The sequence below is a fragment of the Pomacea canaliculata genome, linkage group LG13, assembly GCF_003073045.1.
Source record: "Pomacea canaliculata isolate SZHN2017 linkage group LG13, ASM307304v1, whole genome shotgun sequence".
Taxonomy (NCBI): Eukaryota; Metazoa; Mollusca; class Gastropoda; order Architaenioglossa; family Ampullariidae; genus Pomacea; species Pomacea canaliculata.
In genome coordinates, this window is record NC_037602.1 from 4,375,554 (window position 1) to 4,394,995 (window position 19,442).

The window sequence follows — 19,442 nt, forward strand, 5'->3', positions numbered from 1 at the left end:
AGAAAATAATATTAAGGATGCTGGAAGGTTTACAATTCAGTTCGCATGGAAAGATAAAACTGTTGCCGCATTCTTGTCCAGGGTCTTTGGTGTAACATCTTCGCGTTTGATGGTGTATTTGCATATTTCTGACACCGGTAGGTGAATGGATAGATGGTTATGAACCCTCTGCGGTCAATCAGTCATCGATTGAATGGATTCACTGACAGAGGTTCTTCTTCCCTGCTTAATCCCTTCCATCACTCTCTTCTATTAGGTGGAAGAAATGCTTGCTATGACAATAAAACTAAAGCAAGATTGCTGTAGCGGACGATGATAAATCTTCGGTCAGATGGTGGGCAAAGAACAGTCACTCGAGCACGAACGATGGCGCTCTTGTTAATAGAGTCTGATGGCAGGCTTCGTCTGACTGAGTGTCATCTCTGAGAAGTCTGTCTGAGAGGTTATTCACGTTTTATCTCGATCCACAAAACGTGACCGACACAATTCCTATAGTTATTTAGTCTCCACTCGGAGTCATTCTTAGTCTTTCGATTATCATGAGACCAGCTACTTCTTCTGTGTCTGGCTCAGAAGAGACATTGTTTCACAAGATGGTTTGTGAGCTGTGTACATTTGTAGTATATGATCTTATCTAAGTCTTTTCTCAACATGAAAGCAATTTTTTTCGTTTGCTATCCATTTTTACATCCAAGTGCTTCTTTATATCTCCTCTGTCGATACCATCTAGCAATGCACTTCACCAAATTCTTAAAAGTTGTGGATGCAGGCTGACATGATTCTATAATAAAAACCGGGAGGCATTCCGAGTAAAAGAGAATTCGTGCAGAGCAGTGACATCATTGTTGAAATTTTTGGTAAAATCAAAACCAAAGAGCTACTACTGACAAATACTGTTTTCTAGTTATACTTTTTTAACGCCTTCGTGTGGTTTGTTAGTTATGCAATAACTCCCTTCGTACACCGAACAGTCTACCCGCTCCAGTTTATTCATCTGTAAACTACGTTTGACGATTGATATCGGTATCCTGGCAACGATCGATGTATACTGATGAGAGGTCGCAATATGCAGGCGTGCAATTCGTGGGCTTGTGGACTAGGGGCAAGCCCACAAGAAGAACAAAAGGAACGAAAACAGAAAAAGGACGAATAAAAACGTCGAAGCAAACACGGGAATGAGAGTGCAGAAGAAACAATCTGGTTCACCTCTCTGCAAATCGGTTGCAGCATTTATAGCTACAAGATGCGTGTCTGGATAGCTTTACCAAGAAGACCATGACCAGATTCGTCAAGGTTTGAAAAACACTTTCATGTTTCCTGCTCTTGCCAAAGCCTCCACCTTGTGTATTAAAAAAGTACATTAATCGGATAAAAAAACAAACAAACAAAACAGTTAAATCTTAAAAAAAAGACTAAACAAGAAAATAACTTCTACATCCTTTTAGTAGCAATCTTAATGACTTAGCCTCTGACAATGGCATCGATGATAAAGACAGAGAATTATAAGCGTGGGATGTGAGCCAGAGATGAAAAAGACGACAAGACAGCGATGTGGTGCTGTAAACAGTTGTGATGACAGTCCTGGTGTCTATTTATTTACTTGTTTATTCGTCCATCAATGAGCAGGGGGATAAAGACGCTGGATTTTGCAGTGACTGCTGCCATTTTCAAAAGGTTATCCTCCGAACAGGAGGTGTGTGGCCGGGATTGCACCACGGCACAAAGTGGTCGTAAATTCCTATCTGAAAAAGGGGTCCGTTCGCAGTTTATGGAGAATGTGCTTCATAAACCTGTCTTCATACATCAGTCACAACTGTCCCGAAATAGTCCAGAAAGATGAGTGGATCCACTCTGGCTCAGTTGATTTGAAGTGAAGGAGATTTGAGCAGTTGCGTTTTAACTTTAAGTGCACGCGTGTTAATTAAAGATGTCGGGAGTTTTTATGTGTTTTTATTGCTTTCCTAAGAAAACCGTCTCCTACACTCACTATTTCTTTCTCCCTCTTAAGAGCTATTTAAAAAAATCCGAACCAATTCATCTTTATTTTTTTTATTTGTTCTCTCCTTTATAATTCTTTCATAATTCTCTAGAATTTACGAGAGTTATTTTGCCAATAAATGCAAGATAGTGAGTTATAATTATGATTCAGGCTACTTCAATTCCCATTCAACTACTGTATTGAAGGATTGGCAATCTTGAGTGGCAAGGAACAAATAATATCTTGAAAGTTGGCAAGACGTTTTTTTTCGTTTTCGCCCTTGCAAACCCTCTGACACACCACGGTTAGAAATAATAGCTACACCAGTACTCCAAAGGTGGCCTACCCACTTAGTAAGTACAGCACAGGGAGGTAAGAAGAGGTAAACATCTTTAAGCACCTGAAAGCTACCTTCTTTAAGTACGAGAGTTCCACGACAGACATCAGCATCAACAATAACAGCAGAATGGCAACAGCTTCAGCGGCAATGCACAGGGTCTGAAGCTGATCTACTACAAAGTATATTCTGTTCAAGTCCCTCATTGTACCGATCCTGCTTTACAGATGTGAAACGTGGACCCTGCTTCCGATACGGAGAGGAAAATCAAGGGATTCAATTTCCTGAGGAGACTGCTCCGAATCTCGTACAAATGACATAAAAACAAAGACTTTGTAGAACGCACGGCCTCCACACTTGCAGGACACCAGGGACTCTACTTGCAACACTCAAGCTCCGAATTTGTATTACTGGACGACTGGCAGACGATTTTGTCCAGTTAACCACTAAAACGAGGTAAATTTGTACAAAGCTTCCGGCTTAGTCACATTCTTTGTTAAGGCTCGCCGAGACTAACAGCGGAGGACTTGGGAAGAGGCTAACCGTTGGTCTCGGCAGACAGACAGCAGTCCACCTATACACATCCATGCCCAAGCGGTGTAAGCTGTTCTGGCTAGGACCTCCAGGACGATTGTCGAAGACTGTCCTTCTAGGTACCTTGCAGGGTTGGTCGAGGTCGCGGTGGTCGAAGAAGAAACACCTGAATGGGAAAAAGTAGACTAGAGATGCTTCACTATCACCCAAAGCAGGCATGAGTAGCGGGTCTTGTCAGCTTCTGTGTGTATCAATGTGGTCCCCCTAGTGACAGATAGCAGTCAAGATACTAATGACTACACCCTACACCCCTGGCAACCTCTGTCATCACAGCGAAAGACCTCACGCAACGAGGACCTGTATCATCTGACCTTTGAGGCCTGTGTCCAATTCCAAGACCTCACAACGATCTCAGTTCAGATTAATGCTGAGGTATGTAACCCAAAGATGGTTTTTCCTCTTCTTTATAACCCCAGTTCATGAGTAATTCTCTATTTCTCCACACCTCATACCTCGGAATCCATGAACCTTCATCGCAAACATCACCCGCTGTGGCCATGCTTCTGACTTCACTTCCAGCTGTTACCATGGTGATTGATGAAGCTAAATCCTCCGCCGACTCTAAACGTGTGCCATTGTAGCTGTCATCTCAAGTGAGCTTAATTTTAAAGTATAAACAATCTCCAATTAAGTTATCGCCATGAAGGAGTCAACACCATCTCCATCAGCCAAGTGAGGTTGTAAACGCGCCTCTCAACTTCTGATGACGAACGGCAAGAGGTTATTGGAATTATGGAAGCTAAACCGCAAGTGAAAATGACATTGATTGAATGATTGAACGATTGTGGGATTGAACGATTAAGCGTATTCATCAATACAGACGATTTTTATCAGAAAAAGAAATAAAAAATATGACTATTGTTGGAGTGGTTTTTCAAGATTGTTTCCTCGAAAAATACTTATGTGTATGTGTTTGAGAGAGAGAGAGAAAGAACTAGAGAAATTACAGATGTTACAGTTCCACACACATTTGTAAGAGCAGTTTGGTGAAAAATATAAATATTAAAAAAAAATCTGGTATTATATTTCCGAAAGGAAGTGCAATGTCCTGAACAAAGAAAACAGAGAAATTCTAAAGTAAATAATGTTAATCACTATTGGAGGATAATTGCAATTTTCATGATCTCATATTTTCACGTGCAAGAATACAGTGCGGCAAACAATTAAATCGACTGATGAAATATTGTAGCGTGTTCCTGTCCTCACCAGTGCCCAGGTAAGAATGCGACACATCGAGCGCTCGGTCCTCCCCTGACAGGTGTACTTAAACTCTCGGAATATACGCACCGTGACACACCGTGACGTCTCACTTGCGGAGACCGGCCATGGTTCCCATCGACCGGACTCTGGCAGCCAATGTCGGAATAAAAAAGACATTCGGGAGCAATTCAAACACTCCAATATTTGTGGGCTGTGTGCAAGCCAATATAAGCAGCGCGTGTCAACATCGCATGTCTGGGTGAAGTGAGTGTACACCAGCAAAGTTCACTGTGACATTGCTTTCTGGATGTTAGTTCACAAAGAAAGGTCACGTGGAGACAAAACTTTCACTCACAAAAACACATCGGGATGAGTTTACATCACAGATGCATCAGATCATCAAGCAGCTTGCTGTGCGTTCTTGAAGCAGCAAACCACTTATTCATCCCGTAGGGGTGGACCAAGAGAGCAAAAACCTGAGATGATTTTTCTGCCCTAGAGAACCGAGAATTTTGTTTGCTCGAAATGTTTTTCCCCTGAGTATAAAAGTGTATTGTCTCGGTGCATTAGTGTGAACATGTGTCCGATATTGAACTGAATAAGTGAACCGTGAAGTCGTGGATAACGGCCTAGTGGAGGGATTGGCTGATTTCCAGGTGGGCATCTCTAATTCGATTTCTTTACAATTATCCTCAAGGTACTAGAATAAGTGGCCAAGACTGTGTTCGTTTTTCAACAAATTCTACAAGGCTGATAAATTTTCTTTACTATTTATAGCCAGACGGAAATGAATTTTTGAGCCTCGGAAGACTTCATTTTGTGGACTGATGCAATCGTAACCAGAACATTGTTAACAAGCATTGGTACTGAAGCCTCGACTAACTTCTGAATTTCCCGGCTTCGTTTACCTGGGTCCTTACAGGTAGCTTCTCTAACCTTTAATTACCTCTGTCCTACGGCGTGGGGCAAATTTGTTGTGAGAGGGAGAGGGACAGGAGTGAAGGGTGTGGAGATGATGGTTTTTCAGGCGTTGAGCTCATTAAGACCGTGGACTGTCGTTTACACGATGGCTGATGGAAATGACCAATCTTCTTCCGGTTAAGAAAGACAATAAACAAATGATTGCTAAAGCCATTTCTTTGCACTTTTCCTCTCTTTTGATGAGGGTAGAATGTCGCCTTGAAATCGCATTTGCATTGTAATTTATGAGGAGGACAGAAATCTAGCTTTGTATTCATTAGCAAGACAAAGCTCTGCTGTAAAAGTCTGGTTGGTTGATTAATGTCCAATCTTGCCATGAGAATTATGGCGATGGATGCTACGAGAGTATTGTTTGATCGTCGCAACACTTGTGTATGAGGATGCACTAACTCTGAATACTTGGATCACCATGAATATGCGACACCCTGTCATCCTCCAAGGGAAAAAAAGCACAATTTATGCATGCAGTCATACTGAGCATCGATCCCTGCCTACAGAAACGCATTAACGCATAACTATACAGTATACACATAACAATATTTATATTGACATGCATTCATACAGTTTCATACAAATGTATTTTCATTAATTCATAGTAAAACTGTAAAAAAAGTATTTGTGCAGTTGTGCATGGTATGGGGGTACCTGAACACAAGTTATCAGAGATAGCAACTAACAAGATCAGAGATGCAGATACTTACAGATTGCACACATCTATATATAGATTATAAAATATACATTCTCAGAAAAAGATTTACATATCACAGGAACTCGCAAACAAACGCCAGCACGTGGACTGGTTCACCCACACACACGAACACAGTAAACAGAGAGGCACCAGCATATATACTATCCACAGATACAAACACACACAGATAAACACGCAGGCGCTTACTCATACAGACGCACATACCCTCCCACACACACACTTTGCACATGCACAAAAAATGCATAAACAAATGTTCACAGAAACAGGAACACACACACATAAAATCATGCATTTAAACATATACACAGACACACGAACAGAAAAGCATACATATGAATACAAGGGTGCGCTCGTCCTTACCTGAAGTTGCTGCACGGGTGAATGACCCAGTTGCCGACACTCTTGTGTCGCATCTTCTCCTTCATGAGGGCGTTCTTGTTGCCGAAGAGCTTCATGGCCAGCTTGTTGTCTGATGGCTGGAAGAAGGTCAGGATCTGGTCCTTCAGGTAGGACGTCGGGGAGGGCTTTTGCTCGGCCATGGAATGCATTTCGGTTGGTCCCGGTACCAGTTCCTCCTTAGGGGTTCCGTACAGGCTCGTCTCGTCGCCTAGAAACTGTACCTTCACATTGTTTTGATAGTTTATCTCTGGGCTCAAGTAGTCACTGTATACTGAGTCCGAATCAGAGTCTAATGTTATAGTTATAGAGGGATTAGTGCGAGGGCTGCTGCCGACCTGCAGCAAGAAAGGGGTGCCATCCCCAGCCAACTTGGTGATTGCATTTCCGGTAGTGGTGGTAGAAGTGGCTGTTGTCGGTGAAGTAGTTGTTGCTGACTGAGTACCCACGCCGGAGGTGGCGCTTGAGTCGCAGCCGCCACCGCCGCCGCCGTCGTCTTCCCCTGTACCTGTATCCCGTTGCTGTTGTTGCTGTAGTTTGAGCTGCTTCTCAGCTGCCGCCGCGGCCCTCGCAACGACATTGAAGCGTTTGAGTTTAAGACTAGGCACGCGACGCGACGGTCTGGGTGGGGTGGCACCACTCGGGTGCATGCTAAGGTGCGCACTGCCTCCACCGCTTCCGCCACCTCCGCTGCCTGCAGAGGGGGTGGCGCGGGGGGCGCTCCCATTGGCCGCCTTACAGTACTTGACGGAATCCGAGCGCTGCAATCGAGGGGACGGGAGGGATGAAGTGCTTATAGGAAGCGCGACACCGGTGGCGTTAGTGCTGCTGCTGCTGCTGCTACTACTGCTGCTGGTGGTTCCGCCGCCGCCGCTGCCGCCACCGTTGCCGCCACCCCCGCCACTACCGTTCTTGTCGGAGAGGGACGGCTTTCTACGGGACAGCAGCGGAGAGGAGGCGGACGAAGTTGACCCTTGGCGACGCAGCGATCGGTGGTGGTGATGGTGGCCTACGATGCCGTGCTCTGACCCTCCTCCCGCTGCAGCAGTGCTGCCCGCCAAAACGCCGCTGCCGCTGGAGGAGCTGCCCGCGCTGACAGCAACGCTACCGCCACCGCCGACGCTGCAGCTCAGCACGCTGCTCAAGCCGGCGATGCCAGAGCCCAAGATGCCGGCCAGGCTTGAAGCGGGGCCAGCGTGTCCGCCCCCGCCTACGCCCCCGCCTCCCGGGGCCGGTGCAGCAGCAGCAGTTACCACGCTGCAGTCGTCAGATGGCTGTTGTTGTGGTTGTTGCTGTGCTTTGGACCGTCCACGGGCGCTGTCCCGCCGGATCAGGGGAGACGACAGCGGTGTGACGAGGGCCGCCGAGTCGTCGTCGCCTGTTGAGCTACCATCGTCGTCGTCAGTCCGCATGGGTGGGAGGGGTAGAGGATGAGGGTAGGCCGACGAAGGTAGGTGAGAAGCTGAAGGAGGACCAGGCGGCTCCGTGCTAAAGGCGGGTGGAAGGTCCCGGGTACGTACTGAAGGGCTACTGGCCATGGTGACGTCCCTTTATCTATCCTTGGCAACGGGGATGAATGTTGTATTAGTGGATAAAGGTCGACTAGGGAATGCAGTTCTCCCTTTTCTTCAGGTGTGCGAGGACTGGAGAAAAGTCGGGTTTATGACGTGTGCAGGTAGGGAAGCCGCAGCGAGATGAGGGATTCTGCACATTAAATTTCAAAAAAGCAACCTTTAAGTAAATTTCAAAAAAATACAAAAATTTATTAGTGTCTCTAATTGGATACAGTTCATTTGCTACATCCAATCTTTTTGCCATATAATCTGCAAGACGCAATGAAATGTCAGTTTAAATGGGGAAAGAGGTTAATCTACCCCTAGGCAAGGCTAAGAAAGTAAAAAAAAAATGAAACTTTATTTTGTTTTTCTTTTGTTGTTGTTGTTGTTGTTGTTGTTATTTTTGGTAATTTTAATGTCCTCCCCCCTCTCTCTTTTTCCCCCTCTCTCTACTGGGGTTAACAGCCATATTATTATTATTATTTTATTATTATTATTATTATTATTATTATTATTATTATTATTATTATTATTATTATTATCTGTGTGTTTCTCCTTTTAAAAAACGTGAACAGAGAAACAATTTCAAAGACAGAAGTATGGCAAGGTAATAAACATACATAGACTTATAAAAACAAGAGAGAAAGAAATGTTAATAGAGCGAAGGAGGAAGGAAGTGACGGGTAGAGACAAGGAAACATATATTTACAAGTACACCAAGTATATCGAACAGACAGAACAAGAACAGTCCATCCAATAAGACAAAACATCGTTGTAGAAACTGAAGATTTCAAATCGAACAAATATAAGTCTTTTCATGTTAAAATCGATTGTGAGTGTAGGAAGGGTAAGTTCACAAGAAAGACTGAGTAGAAATATGAGATAAGAACTTGGAACCAAAACAAGAAAGAGGCCAAGGCTGGATCGATGCCATAGATGCAGCTGTATGATGATAAGACATGAAGACTGGATGCAGAAAACATGTCACGTGGACTCGTTTCCAGTCCACACGACAAAGTAGACGCGAAAAAACTTGTGAAGAATTTTGTGAATGTTTGTCTGTTTGCGTTCCTGCTTCTGTCGTTTTATTTGATTTTTTTGTTTTTTTCTGTGAATTTTACCTTTTCTCTGTCTTTCTTTTATTCCGTTTCTTCCCTGCCTTCTACTTTTAATATTAGCAGCATAGGACAGCTGCCAACTTTTACAGAAAAATTTAGTTTTGCATAAAAAATAAAAAAAATGGAGGAATTAATTACAAAGGACAAAAGTAAAGAAAAAAAAACAAGAAATCAATCGCAAGAAAAAAAATTTTCCCGTTCCTTAAGACGTTTGTCCAGATTGAAAAATATGTTTTTTATTAGCCTTGTTATCACTTTCTTTTTTGGTGTTGTCGTCGACTTCAAAACCGAGTCTGAAAGCACATTACAAGGAGCCACAACACTTGGACAGTAATTAAAACTCCCGCCGAGGTTTTGGTATTTCCCTTTCAGAAAATGATGGGTGCCCACCTCCAGAGCCAGGAGAGACAGAGGAAAAGGTCACATGGAGACTTTTTGTGTCAGAGTCTTTGAGCTCCGCTTTTGTTTTGGATAATTCCGCTGAATCCAGCGGTAATGAGTTCACAGGCTTCAACATGCTTTGGTCGATGTGTCCTCTCACAGTTCACAGTTTTTGTCGCCACAGCTTTCTGTGGAAGCAGCGACACACGCCTTGCAATGCTTTGCTAACAGAATTTCATCGAATTGCCGAGGCAGTGAGGATTATGATTGATCGCACGATATTTGTTCATCACATTTGCTTCACGTGCCTGACCCGCCATCTTGCCTGCACTATGGCAACTACAAAAATTAAGAGAAAAATGTAAAGGAAAAAAAAGAGGCTTGAAGCTTTGGCAAACATTTCAGATTTGTTGTTGCAACCCAAACTAGCAAACGGTCACCTGACAGAAGTGTCCACCATTCTGCAAACATTTCTGGAACATCTGCAGAAAGCTATGTAGCAGATGACTAACAAATGTAGCAGCAGCACACTGGATATTTACAGATTGTGTGATGCACGAGTGTAAACACATTTAACTTTCTGTGCATCCATCTCGACTGCAAGACGATGTGCAGCTGGAGTTCAATGTTGCAATGTTGTGTTTTCGAAAAAACCTAAATGGAAGCACTATAAAGTTTATATTCTTTTTTGTCTCTCTCTCTATATATATATATCTAGTCTATATGGAGTCTGTAGTCAAGTTTGTTTTATTACTTACAAGCGTGTCGTGTGTAGGTCAGGTGAGATTGTTCATTGTTTGTTGGACTGTCTGTCTATCGAGATATGACAACTATGATATTAGTCATTGTCTTTCGTAATAAGCTCATCATATTTATTTCTACATGAAAAATCATTCGGATATTGGATCGATCACGTGAACATACATAATTTGCCATAATCTCAAAATATAAATTAGGATTTTCGTTTAGTTTCAGGGCATGTCTTGCCCTAATCTAATTTTGTTAGCTCATCTCTTTCTATTTTTTCTCTCTCTTTCTCTCTCTCTCTCTGTCGTGCAATGGTTGTGAGAACTGATTGGTTGTAAAAGAAGGAGGAATGGTCAGTCACGAACGGTTGTCACTATCTCCACGTAAATCAAATGAACCATGTCCTGATCTGCATATGCTTGTGTCCCAGTCCTTTTTATATTTTACTGGTCTGTGTAGCCTTTTATATCAAGGAGTAAAGATGGTTCATCCGAAAGCTGGCCGCCTTTAAAAGATTCATTGATTTGAGAACTCTGGGATTTGGGAGTCTTGTTTACAGCTCTTCCTCAGATCCTCCTTTATTCTCCTGAAGATCTTTTTAAAGTTTGGTTTGGTTTGGATTTTGCCGTGGTTTTTTTTTATTTTTTATATTCAACTGATTTTCAAAGAGGAACCATGTGTTGCTGAACACACTTCACGCCCTTGTTCACCTTGATGACTGGGGCAGAGTCCATGAAGCATCACCCGGTGCTCCAATGTGCAGAAGTGTGCATGAGCCTGTTCGATACTCACATGACGCATCGTGCTTTCTAATAATTGACCTAGCTGTGGATAGGGTCTCTCAATCCGAAGACGAAAGAAGAAAATAAGGCAATGATTGAAAGATAGAAATAAAGAGCAAGAGAGAGAAAGAAAGAGGACATAATCCTCACTCTAACCTCACTCCCATCACTATGACCGTGAAGTCAGGGGGCTATGCCCTGTTTTAATTAAAATATTATGGCAAAAGACCGGATGTTTAAAAAAGCCTCTCACCTACAACTCAGAATACCATGGCAACGAATGCTTAGAGGCAATAAATCCCTTTCTCCTGCAGAAAGTAAGCTTGAAACTCACGGTAAACATCTGAAACATCTGAAATGCTTTCCTTATTTTTTCCTTCTTTCTTTCATAACTTTAATCATTTTCTGGTGATTTGCAACCTCATGGTTCGGTTCCCACTTGGCTCCGGTAACGTTTGTTTTGACAAATGTCTTTATTTCCGCTATGAAGACGTGGAATGTGAAAACACAGATTTGAGGATTGTGCCAAAATGAAATATTGACATGGCCTATTGAGAACTGAATATTCACTGGACGACATCTTGTTTATGTGAGCCGCCATATAAATCTTCATGCAGGTTTTACTCCAGTGGGACTGAAAGCATGGCTACAGCTGCAAGGAAGTCAGGAAGAAAAATACTGCGACGAGTAATTTCCGCCCACTTTTAATTTTTTTTTCTTTTTTTTTTTCTCTCTCTCTTCTCAGGTGATTTATTTTTTCTCTCATTACCTAAGTTCTACACTCATTTTGGTTCTAGCTATAATCTACTAACTGCACGCACACACACACACGCACACACACACACACATTTTCTGTGCTCACATCAATTAAAAATAACATTTTTCCGCTTTGCATCACAGATTCTGCTGATTTTCTGATAAGCTTCAGGAAACGATGACTGGCTCCTGAATGTTACTAAATTAGTGCCCGTGGAGCTCAGATAATTTATAGATAAACATAAATAAGCAAGTCGAAGCCGCCCGGAACTTGTGATTTTGATCGTCGGTATCGAGTGAGAACCTTTGTGCGCGATGGACGGTACAGAGGTCGGAAGGTTACGTCAATGGTCTGTGACCTTTCTTCTGTTTCTGTTTGTTACAATTACTGGGTCAAGGCTCGGGCTGCAGGAAGGTTTATTTTTGGAGTCTGGAGCGAGTATTAGCAGACAAACTCAATTTGTAGAGGAAGACAAATATTGATAGGTACGACTGTAAGGCTAAATAGAAAGATGTCTTCTACTTAACGTAGGTCTAAACGCAGTTTTTAGCACAAAAGTGATTTTGTGAACACGAAATATTGCTGTAGAGTGACAGTTTACTACAGAACGGAATACGAACATGTGAAATCAAGTCAAAATATGTGGAGTTCAATCATAATGTTAAACATTTTCTTCCAGTTAATGGCAGATGTTGATAATGAGACAATGTGAACTGTCGATATATTCACGTGTGTGTGTGTGTGTGTGTGCTCATACATATTCGACCAAAGATGGCATTATCTGTGCTCACAAAGAGGAGAGAAAGAGAAACAGATAATAACCAAGAACTTCTAAAGTGGTAAGATGACAACGATTGCAGCAGCTGCTGCTGCAGCTAGTGATGGTCAAAAGGATGAACATTACAGCGCGCTGCCCAGACAAACACTTCCTTCAAAGTGAGGTCTTCGTGACATTATCGTCGTGAAAAAAGAAAGGAAAAAGAAAGAAAGAAATCAAAAGACAGAGACAGACAATGAATGATGCCAATGAAATACTTATTAAGTGGATAAGAAAGGTTAGACATGTGTAAATATGACTTGCTGTAGTCTACTCATAACCCGGCAATACAATCATGAATGAATTTGTCCTCCATCTGACTTCAAAAGAAGACGCTACAGCGCAATCCTTCTATCCATCCACCCATCGATTGTTCCGTTCAGTCAGTCAGCCAGACAGCGATCGGTGATTGTAGTCAGTAACCCAATCAGCAAACGTCGGTCGGTCGGTTAGTAGAGTCGTCTGTATGACAATGTTCGTGATTGTTCTTTTTTGGACAACCTCCTCTCCATAAAGAGTCGTTACAGTCTGTAAATAAACGCGTTCCTTCCAACATCCGAGTGCACTCGCACCCGACACAAATCGAGATCAAACCAGTTCTAACTCACCAGAAGGCTTGCTTAATCAACTAATGGCGGCTCTGATTAAAACATTGCTCACCAAACAGGCGAGCCAGGTGCGTCGATTCATGCATTTTGCATCCGTCGGTAATTTTTCATGTCGAGGTCTACTTTCCCTCAAAGCTCAACGTTTGCGTCATAATTACTAAAAAAAAGAGAGAAAAAAAAATCCTTTACCCGCCAGGATAGCCAATCATTTTGGAAACAAAAATGTTGAAGAAATAATGCACAAACCTCGAAATACGCCAGCTGGAGCGCCAACATAAAAAAAAAAAGGATGAAACAGTAAAAAAAAACAAAACAGTTTAATAATGTGACAAAAAACCTACAGACACAAAGGCATGAACAAAAACAAAGGAAATGAAATTTTGCGAGCTAAGTGTAAACAGGAAGATATGTGGGTTACGTTCAGCTGGCTTCAGCACCGCAATGCGCGAGCGCTAACATTTCGCTTCGGTACGGCCTGCACGCCGACAACGCCCGCCAGACACATCGCGGCACAAACATGGCCGCCAGCGAGTACTGAAACGATGTTGCCCGCCATGGTTGCTCATATTCTTTTTCATGTTGTCCTAATGATACTTGATGACATTTTTTAACAGATCTATCTTAAATAAGACATTTGCATCTCAATAAGTATCGAATTGTTTTTGTTTATCCACACCAAATGGTTGAGGTTAGAGCATTATAGCTAAAGGTCCGTTCAAATTATGTACTTGTCATTGATAATAAAACTTTTCACTCTGTCATCATAAACGTTTATGGTGTTAGTGTGTTCTTGTTGTTAATAATTGAAACTAGTTTTCGAAGATAAATGTTTGCTGTTAGGTTTTTTTTGTTGTTGTTGTTGTTTTTTAAGTATAAATCGTCATATTAATATTTATCAGCATCCTGACACCTACTTGGTGTACATGAAATTTCTGTCAAGATGTTTAAAGTGTCGCAGAGGTCTTCTAGAGGACGCCCGCGTTACAAAACGCCGGTTAACAGGCCATCGTGGATCGTGACCCCATGAATCTGGAAGGGCAGGAGACGATAATGTAGGCAAAGGTATTTACACTCTGCATTGCAAATTCGAACCCGCATTTTTATCTCTTTTGATAATCTGACTGACTATAAACTAGTCAGCGCCATTGCCGAAAAGCATTTCTACAAAGTGGTGTCTGTTTACTGTTCACTGATGTATGAAAAATGAGAAGCAATGACAGGGTAGGAGAGACAATCAGAATGACATCGATATTTAGATAGGCTTTTGCCGGGAACCGATGTTTTATATATATCTCTGGAGAGAGAGAGAGGATGGAAAATAAAAGTGCATCATTACTGAAATTCGTGGAGAGAAACGGTTCATGGCCATAGCTACAAAATGCAGACGCTGCGGCATTTAACAGCGAAGCGGCTCAAGGGAGAGAACGTAATCACAGCTCGCGCATTTCCCTTCGGAGTGAATCGGATTGCCTCCCTTTTAATGCTCGGCGGTAAATGCCCTCCTCTCAAAAAATAAATAAACAACCAAAATACCAAAAAGAAAAAAACCAACAAAAAGAAAAAAAAAAAAACGGGGAAAAAAATCCGAAAACAGAAAAAAAAAGAAAAAAACAAAACAAAAAAAAAAAACAGACAAAAAGACCAAAACAAAACAAGAAACACACACACAGAGAGAAACATGTGAAGGTTTTCCTATAGACTCTCATTTTTCGTGCAAGGTTTGATTTCTCAAGCTACATTATTATGCCTTTCAAAATTGGTTCTGTAATCTTGAGTGTTTCATTACTGATAAAATATTTCCATTCCAGCCTACTTATTGTTGTCTTAGAGAGAAAACAACATGGTATGTCATTTTCCACTTAAAAAATATATGCATTGACTGATGTTAAAAATACGAAAATCTTTGAAGTATTTGGGTTTACAAAGATCTTCATATGTGTGTGTGTGTGCTTATGAATATCAACAAAGTTTTTTAAGTATTTTAAGTGTACTAGTCCTCTCTGTAATTAGATTATATAAAACAAAAACTTTGTATAGACTTTTCAACCCTAACACTGAACATATTTAAATCAAGTTTGTATTTATTTATTTCTTTATTGGTCTCAATAGTTGAAAATCAGGAAAGCTACTCGATCGTAGACAATGTCGCACAAGAAAGCATATTTATGAATTATTATTTATATGGATTTTTAAAGTTATATTTTTTGTGGGTTTTTTTATATTTATTAATTTATTTTTGGTTTGGATTCAAGGATACGTTAGTTCTTGTTGAGGAGAGAAACTCATTCGCCAGATTTCCATTTCCGATGGTGCTCACAAAAAGCGCATGAAGCAGTTTAGGAAAATGATCAAACACAGCGGAGCAGCGATGCTCGAAGGTTTTGATTAATGTATTTAAGAAAACCACATTAAGGAAATAAGGCTCTTAAAAAATGAAAGACGATTGCTACAATATTCCTACGAAAAACACTAATGGCAGGAGAGAAAAAAAGTATAAAAAAAAAACATCTTTTCTGCACGCACGTGGACACAAGCATGCAACGAATACAATAAAGAATGCGCACGGATACACGCATGCACGTGTCCGCACTACGTGCTCGTGACCACGTCAAGATACATGGACAGGTCAACAGACATAATTAACAAACTCATTTCGACCCTCATCAATGCAGGACATTCACACGACTATAAACACACATTCAGATGGGTTCACCACACACGCACTGTCGCTCACACATACAGACTAAACACCTGCAACCATAAACACACACACACACACACAAACAAACAAACACACACACACACACACACACACACACACACACACACACACACACACACACACACACACACACACACACACACACACACACACACACACACACACACACACACACACACACACACGCGCACGCGCGCACACACCATACACATTCAGTGTTCCCTGTGCATGTATGAGTAGCTATAGCTCGTCATTTTTGTAGCTATCATCTTGCTCTAGATAAGCTAATAAAGTCTGAAGTTCCAAGAAGAAAAGAATGGAGGATAAAAAGTACTCGAGGAACAAAATAATCAATAGTGCTTCTCATCTGCGTTTTTCTTTTTCTTTTTTTTTTCTTTCTCGCTCTCTTCGTCCCTCTTCGTGTCTCTCTCACCCAGGAATCATTGCGTCGATGCACTGGCAGATGGATTATTGGCTTTAATATGGATCCGATACTCCTTTCGTTGACCTTTCATGGTTTACCACAAAGAAAGATTTAAAACAAAAACCTCGCGACCTTACCGTGAGTTCTTTCCTATCTGTAAACTTTCCGAGAATCACTTTCCAGTATATCTTTTTTTTCTACAATATATGAATAAATACAAGGTTGCGTATTTTCTTTTTAAAAAATTGATGGGAAGCCTGTTTGACGATGACGAAGTTAAGAACCAGCATGACTCTCTGCACCTGCTCGTGCGTAGATGTTGGAATAAATAATATAGTCGGATGAGATTTGTCGTTATTAATGTTTCTCTGAGAACTTGTTGTGGATTCTCCTGAAGCTACATCGCGCTGGGTTGGGGGATAATATTCCTTGCAATTGGTTCTGTCATCTATTAAAAGAAATAAACAGCTAGAAACATGTCATTTTGGTGTCAGGGCACGCATCGTGGGGAGGCGAAAACATTACATCATCGATCCCAATAAAATTTGTTCATCGACTGGTTTATCGATCGCTCCATCAGCATGAAGCAGAATGGGATCTACGAGTGCCAGACTGGTGTGTGGAGGAGAGGATGGGAGATGGCGGTTGGCGAAAGGAAAGTTAGGGTTTCGACTGTTGATTCATGGCAAGTACTCGATAATTGCCATGGCTGATTATTGACAGAGGCGACAAGGAATACAGATGACATAATTTTGTGGTCAGTAAAGCTAGAAACGGTCTTCCGGATGGCGACAGCATCACGACTGATGATAAAGCCAGACAGACAAATTGCCCGTATGTGCCAACTGCATACTTAGTAGGTGCGTGTGTGTGACCATGTGTGTGTGTGACCCTGTGTGTGTGTGACCCTGTGTGTGTGACCATGTGTGTGTGTGACCCTGTGTGTGACCCTGTATCTTTGTGTGAGAGAGAAAAATAAAAAACATGGTAAAGAAGGTGTCAAGGGAACCGTATCGCCGGTCAGACAGGAATAGAACGTAGTGGGCCGTGATTACGGCAAAGGGCGCGACGTAAACGTGACAAATTACACGTCTGGCGACAGTTCAATCGATTCACAGACTGTGACACGACGTAAAAACGGTCGGCAGTCGTGACAGGTGTCATGGTCCGGGATTTCAAGCTCCCTTTACTGTCAGGGGCGTGAGCTCGGTTTCACATGACCAGCACGACTTCACGCCTACGACCCTCCGAGAGGGAGGTTGTCAAGAGATGGAAACCACTCTGAGGAGGGTTATAACAACATTTTAATTAAGTAGAGTAAGCAGAAGTGAACAGAATTGACAAAGTATTGCTTAACTTTAACCCTTGATAAGAAGAAGTGTAACAAAAATTGTAATGACGAGTATCACATATACGCACGCAAGTCTTTTTTTCTTAAAATTGTTCTAGGAATTCACGCATACATGTGAAGCCCCAGCTATTTTAAAACATCCATCATAGTATACCTATTTTAATGTTTTGTTGTTGTTGCTTAAATCTGTTGGTCTATTTATTGGGTCATCTATGGTTGGCTTGTGTTTGTAAATTTGTGTTGGGTCACAATTCATAGTTGCTTTACACATTTTATATAAGGTGTGGCCATGAAGCTGTCTCGCGTCGATTGTCTGCTATTTCCAACCAAAGTAAAAAATGTTTAGATTTTGTTGTCGCTAATACATAGGTATTCAAGTGCGACATCTAACACAGACTACTTTTTACTTGATAGCAATCATGGTTGACCTATGTATATCACGTGACCAATTTGTCTAAAAAATGTTTCCTTTTATATCAGAGTAACTTTAGTGTTGAATCGACTGAGAACAATGGGTGTAGAGTCAGTAAATGGTCGAATCGACCAATAACTATTCGTTTCATGTGTACTGCGGTCTAACGTTCATTCTTCCTACATTTCACGGATGTCTGTTGCCAGGCACACCACATCTTAGTGCTGATGTGAATCTTGCCAACATCACCAACCCATGGTCGCAATTCTTACACGGTCTAAAACCACAGTTTAAAAACAGCTTGACTAAACTACTAGCTAACTCAAAGAAGTTCTGTATCACATGGTTTCGTGGTTAACTTTCCTAGATATCCTTAGAGTCACGTTCTGCAGAAGGTATCTGTAGTGTAGATACCTAAGTAAAGGTTACACATTCTTTCTGAGTCGCAAAAAGTGAAAGACCCGAGTCTCTGGTCCTCCCTATCCTCCCTCCAGCAACCTCCAGAGGTCATCACATTAAAAATGGGTCACGTTTTCGGTGCCCGTATGCTGCTGAAGAGTGCACAAGTCCAAACGAGTTTGCAATTCCTTTATTTTTAACGTCCTCGGTATACGCATGCGCAAACGTGCGGAAGTGGTCTTACAAACAGCAGCGAGGATATAATTGCAGAATCTGCTGCTGCAACTGTACCAACGGCGCGAGGATGCCATCGTCACCACAGGTTTCAGAAGCCGTCTCTATGTCGTCCAACTAATCTCTCGTCCCCTGATCTGTCCAGAGGATCCGTGACAAAGTATCGTCCTTTCTCTTTGCGGAGTCGCGGGGCGACTAATGAGAAGCTCCCAGGAACCCGGCTCCAGTCCGCGTCTGCACGCAACGATCCGTCAGCCTGCTGCACGCAGCACACTGCGTCAGGCCGGAAGCCGCAAGGTCTGCTGGATTCACCCCGTTACCGCGGCAACGAAAGGTCAGTATTACACGGTATATGGAGCTTTTCGTAATCGGGTGAGTGAAAGATATTATCTACAAGATTTATGTACGGTCCTAGTCGCCAACTTGGCTGAAGCACAGTGTAACCTACTCTCTAGATTGATGAAGTTAACGAGCTGTCCTAAAAATTTTATTTAAAGAGAGACAGGGGGAGAGAAAGAGAGAAAGGGAGAGATAGAGATAGAGGGAGAGAGGTAAGTATTTATAGAAAGAATGTAAGCTTGATTATGTCACATATTCAGGAGAGTGGACCCACCGTAGAGATGCAGAAAGACAAAATAAAATCAGCAATATATACTGAACTCGAGAGAGTAATGAAATAAACATCTTGCAGAGGAAACATAAATTAAAATAAATTTTTTAAGTAGGTCACACCTGGTGAAATAGTTTTATAGTTGATGAAAATTAAAAATGTTAATGTAATTAACTGTAGTTTTAACCCGGCACTCAAATATTTCTTTTACAAATTTGTTTTATATTTATATGGAACATATTTTTACTTTCCTCCTTAATAAGTTTTCTTCATCATTTTGATTAGTGAAGGACGATTATATCCTATTTTATAATCGAGCGACGAATTTT

The 19,442-nt window shown here is 41.8% G+C and overlaps 1 protein-coding gene across 4 annotated transcripts in view; it reads right to left on the bottom strand.

Annotated features, from left to right (window-relative positions):
• LOC112553938 overlaps positions 1 to 19,442 on the bottom strand; it is a 127,324-nt gene that overhangs the window by 65,921 nt on the left and 41,961 nt on the right. For all 4 annotated transcript variants that reach the window (XM_025221439.1, XM_025221438.1, XM_025221437.1 and 1 more), the window contains exon 2: positions 6,160 to 7,899. In XM_025221439.1, coding sequence (XP_025077224.1) covers positions 6,160 to 7,733 — 1,574 coding nt within the window. In that variant the 5' untranslated portion in view covers positions 7,734 to 7,899. The remainder of the gene's footprint in view (positions 1 to 6,159; positions 7,900 to 19,442) is intronic.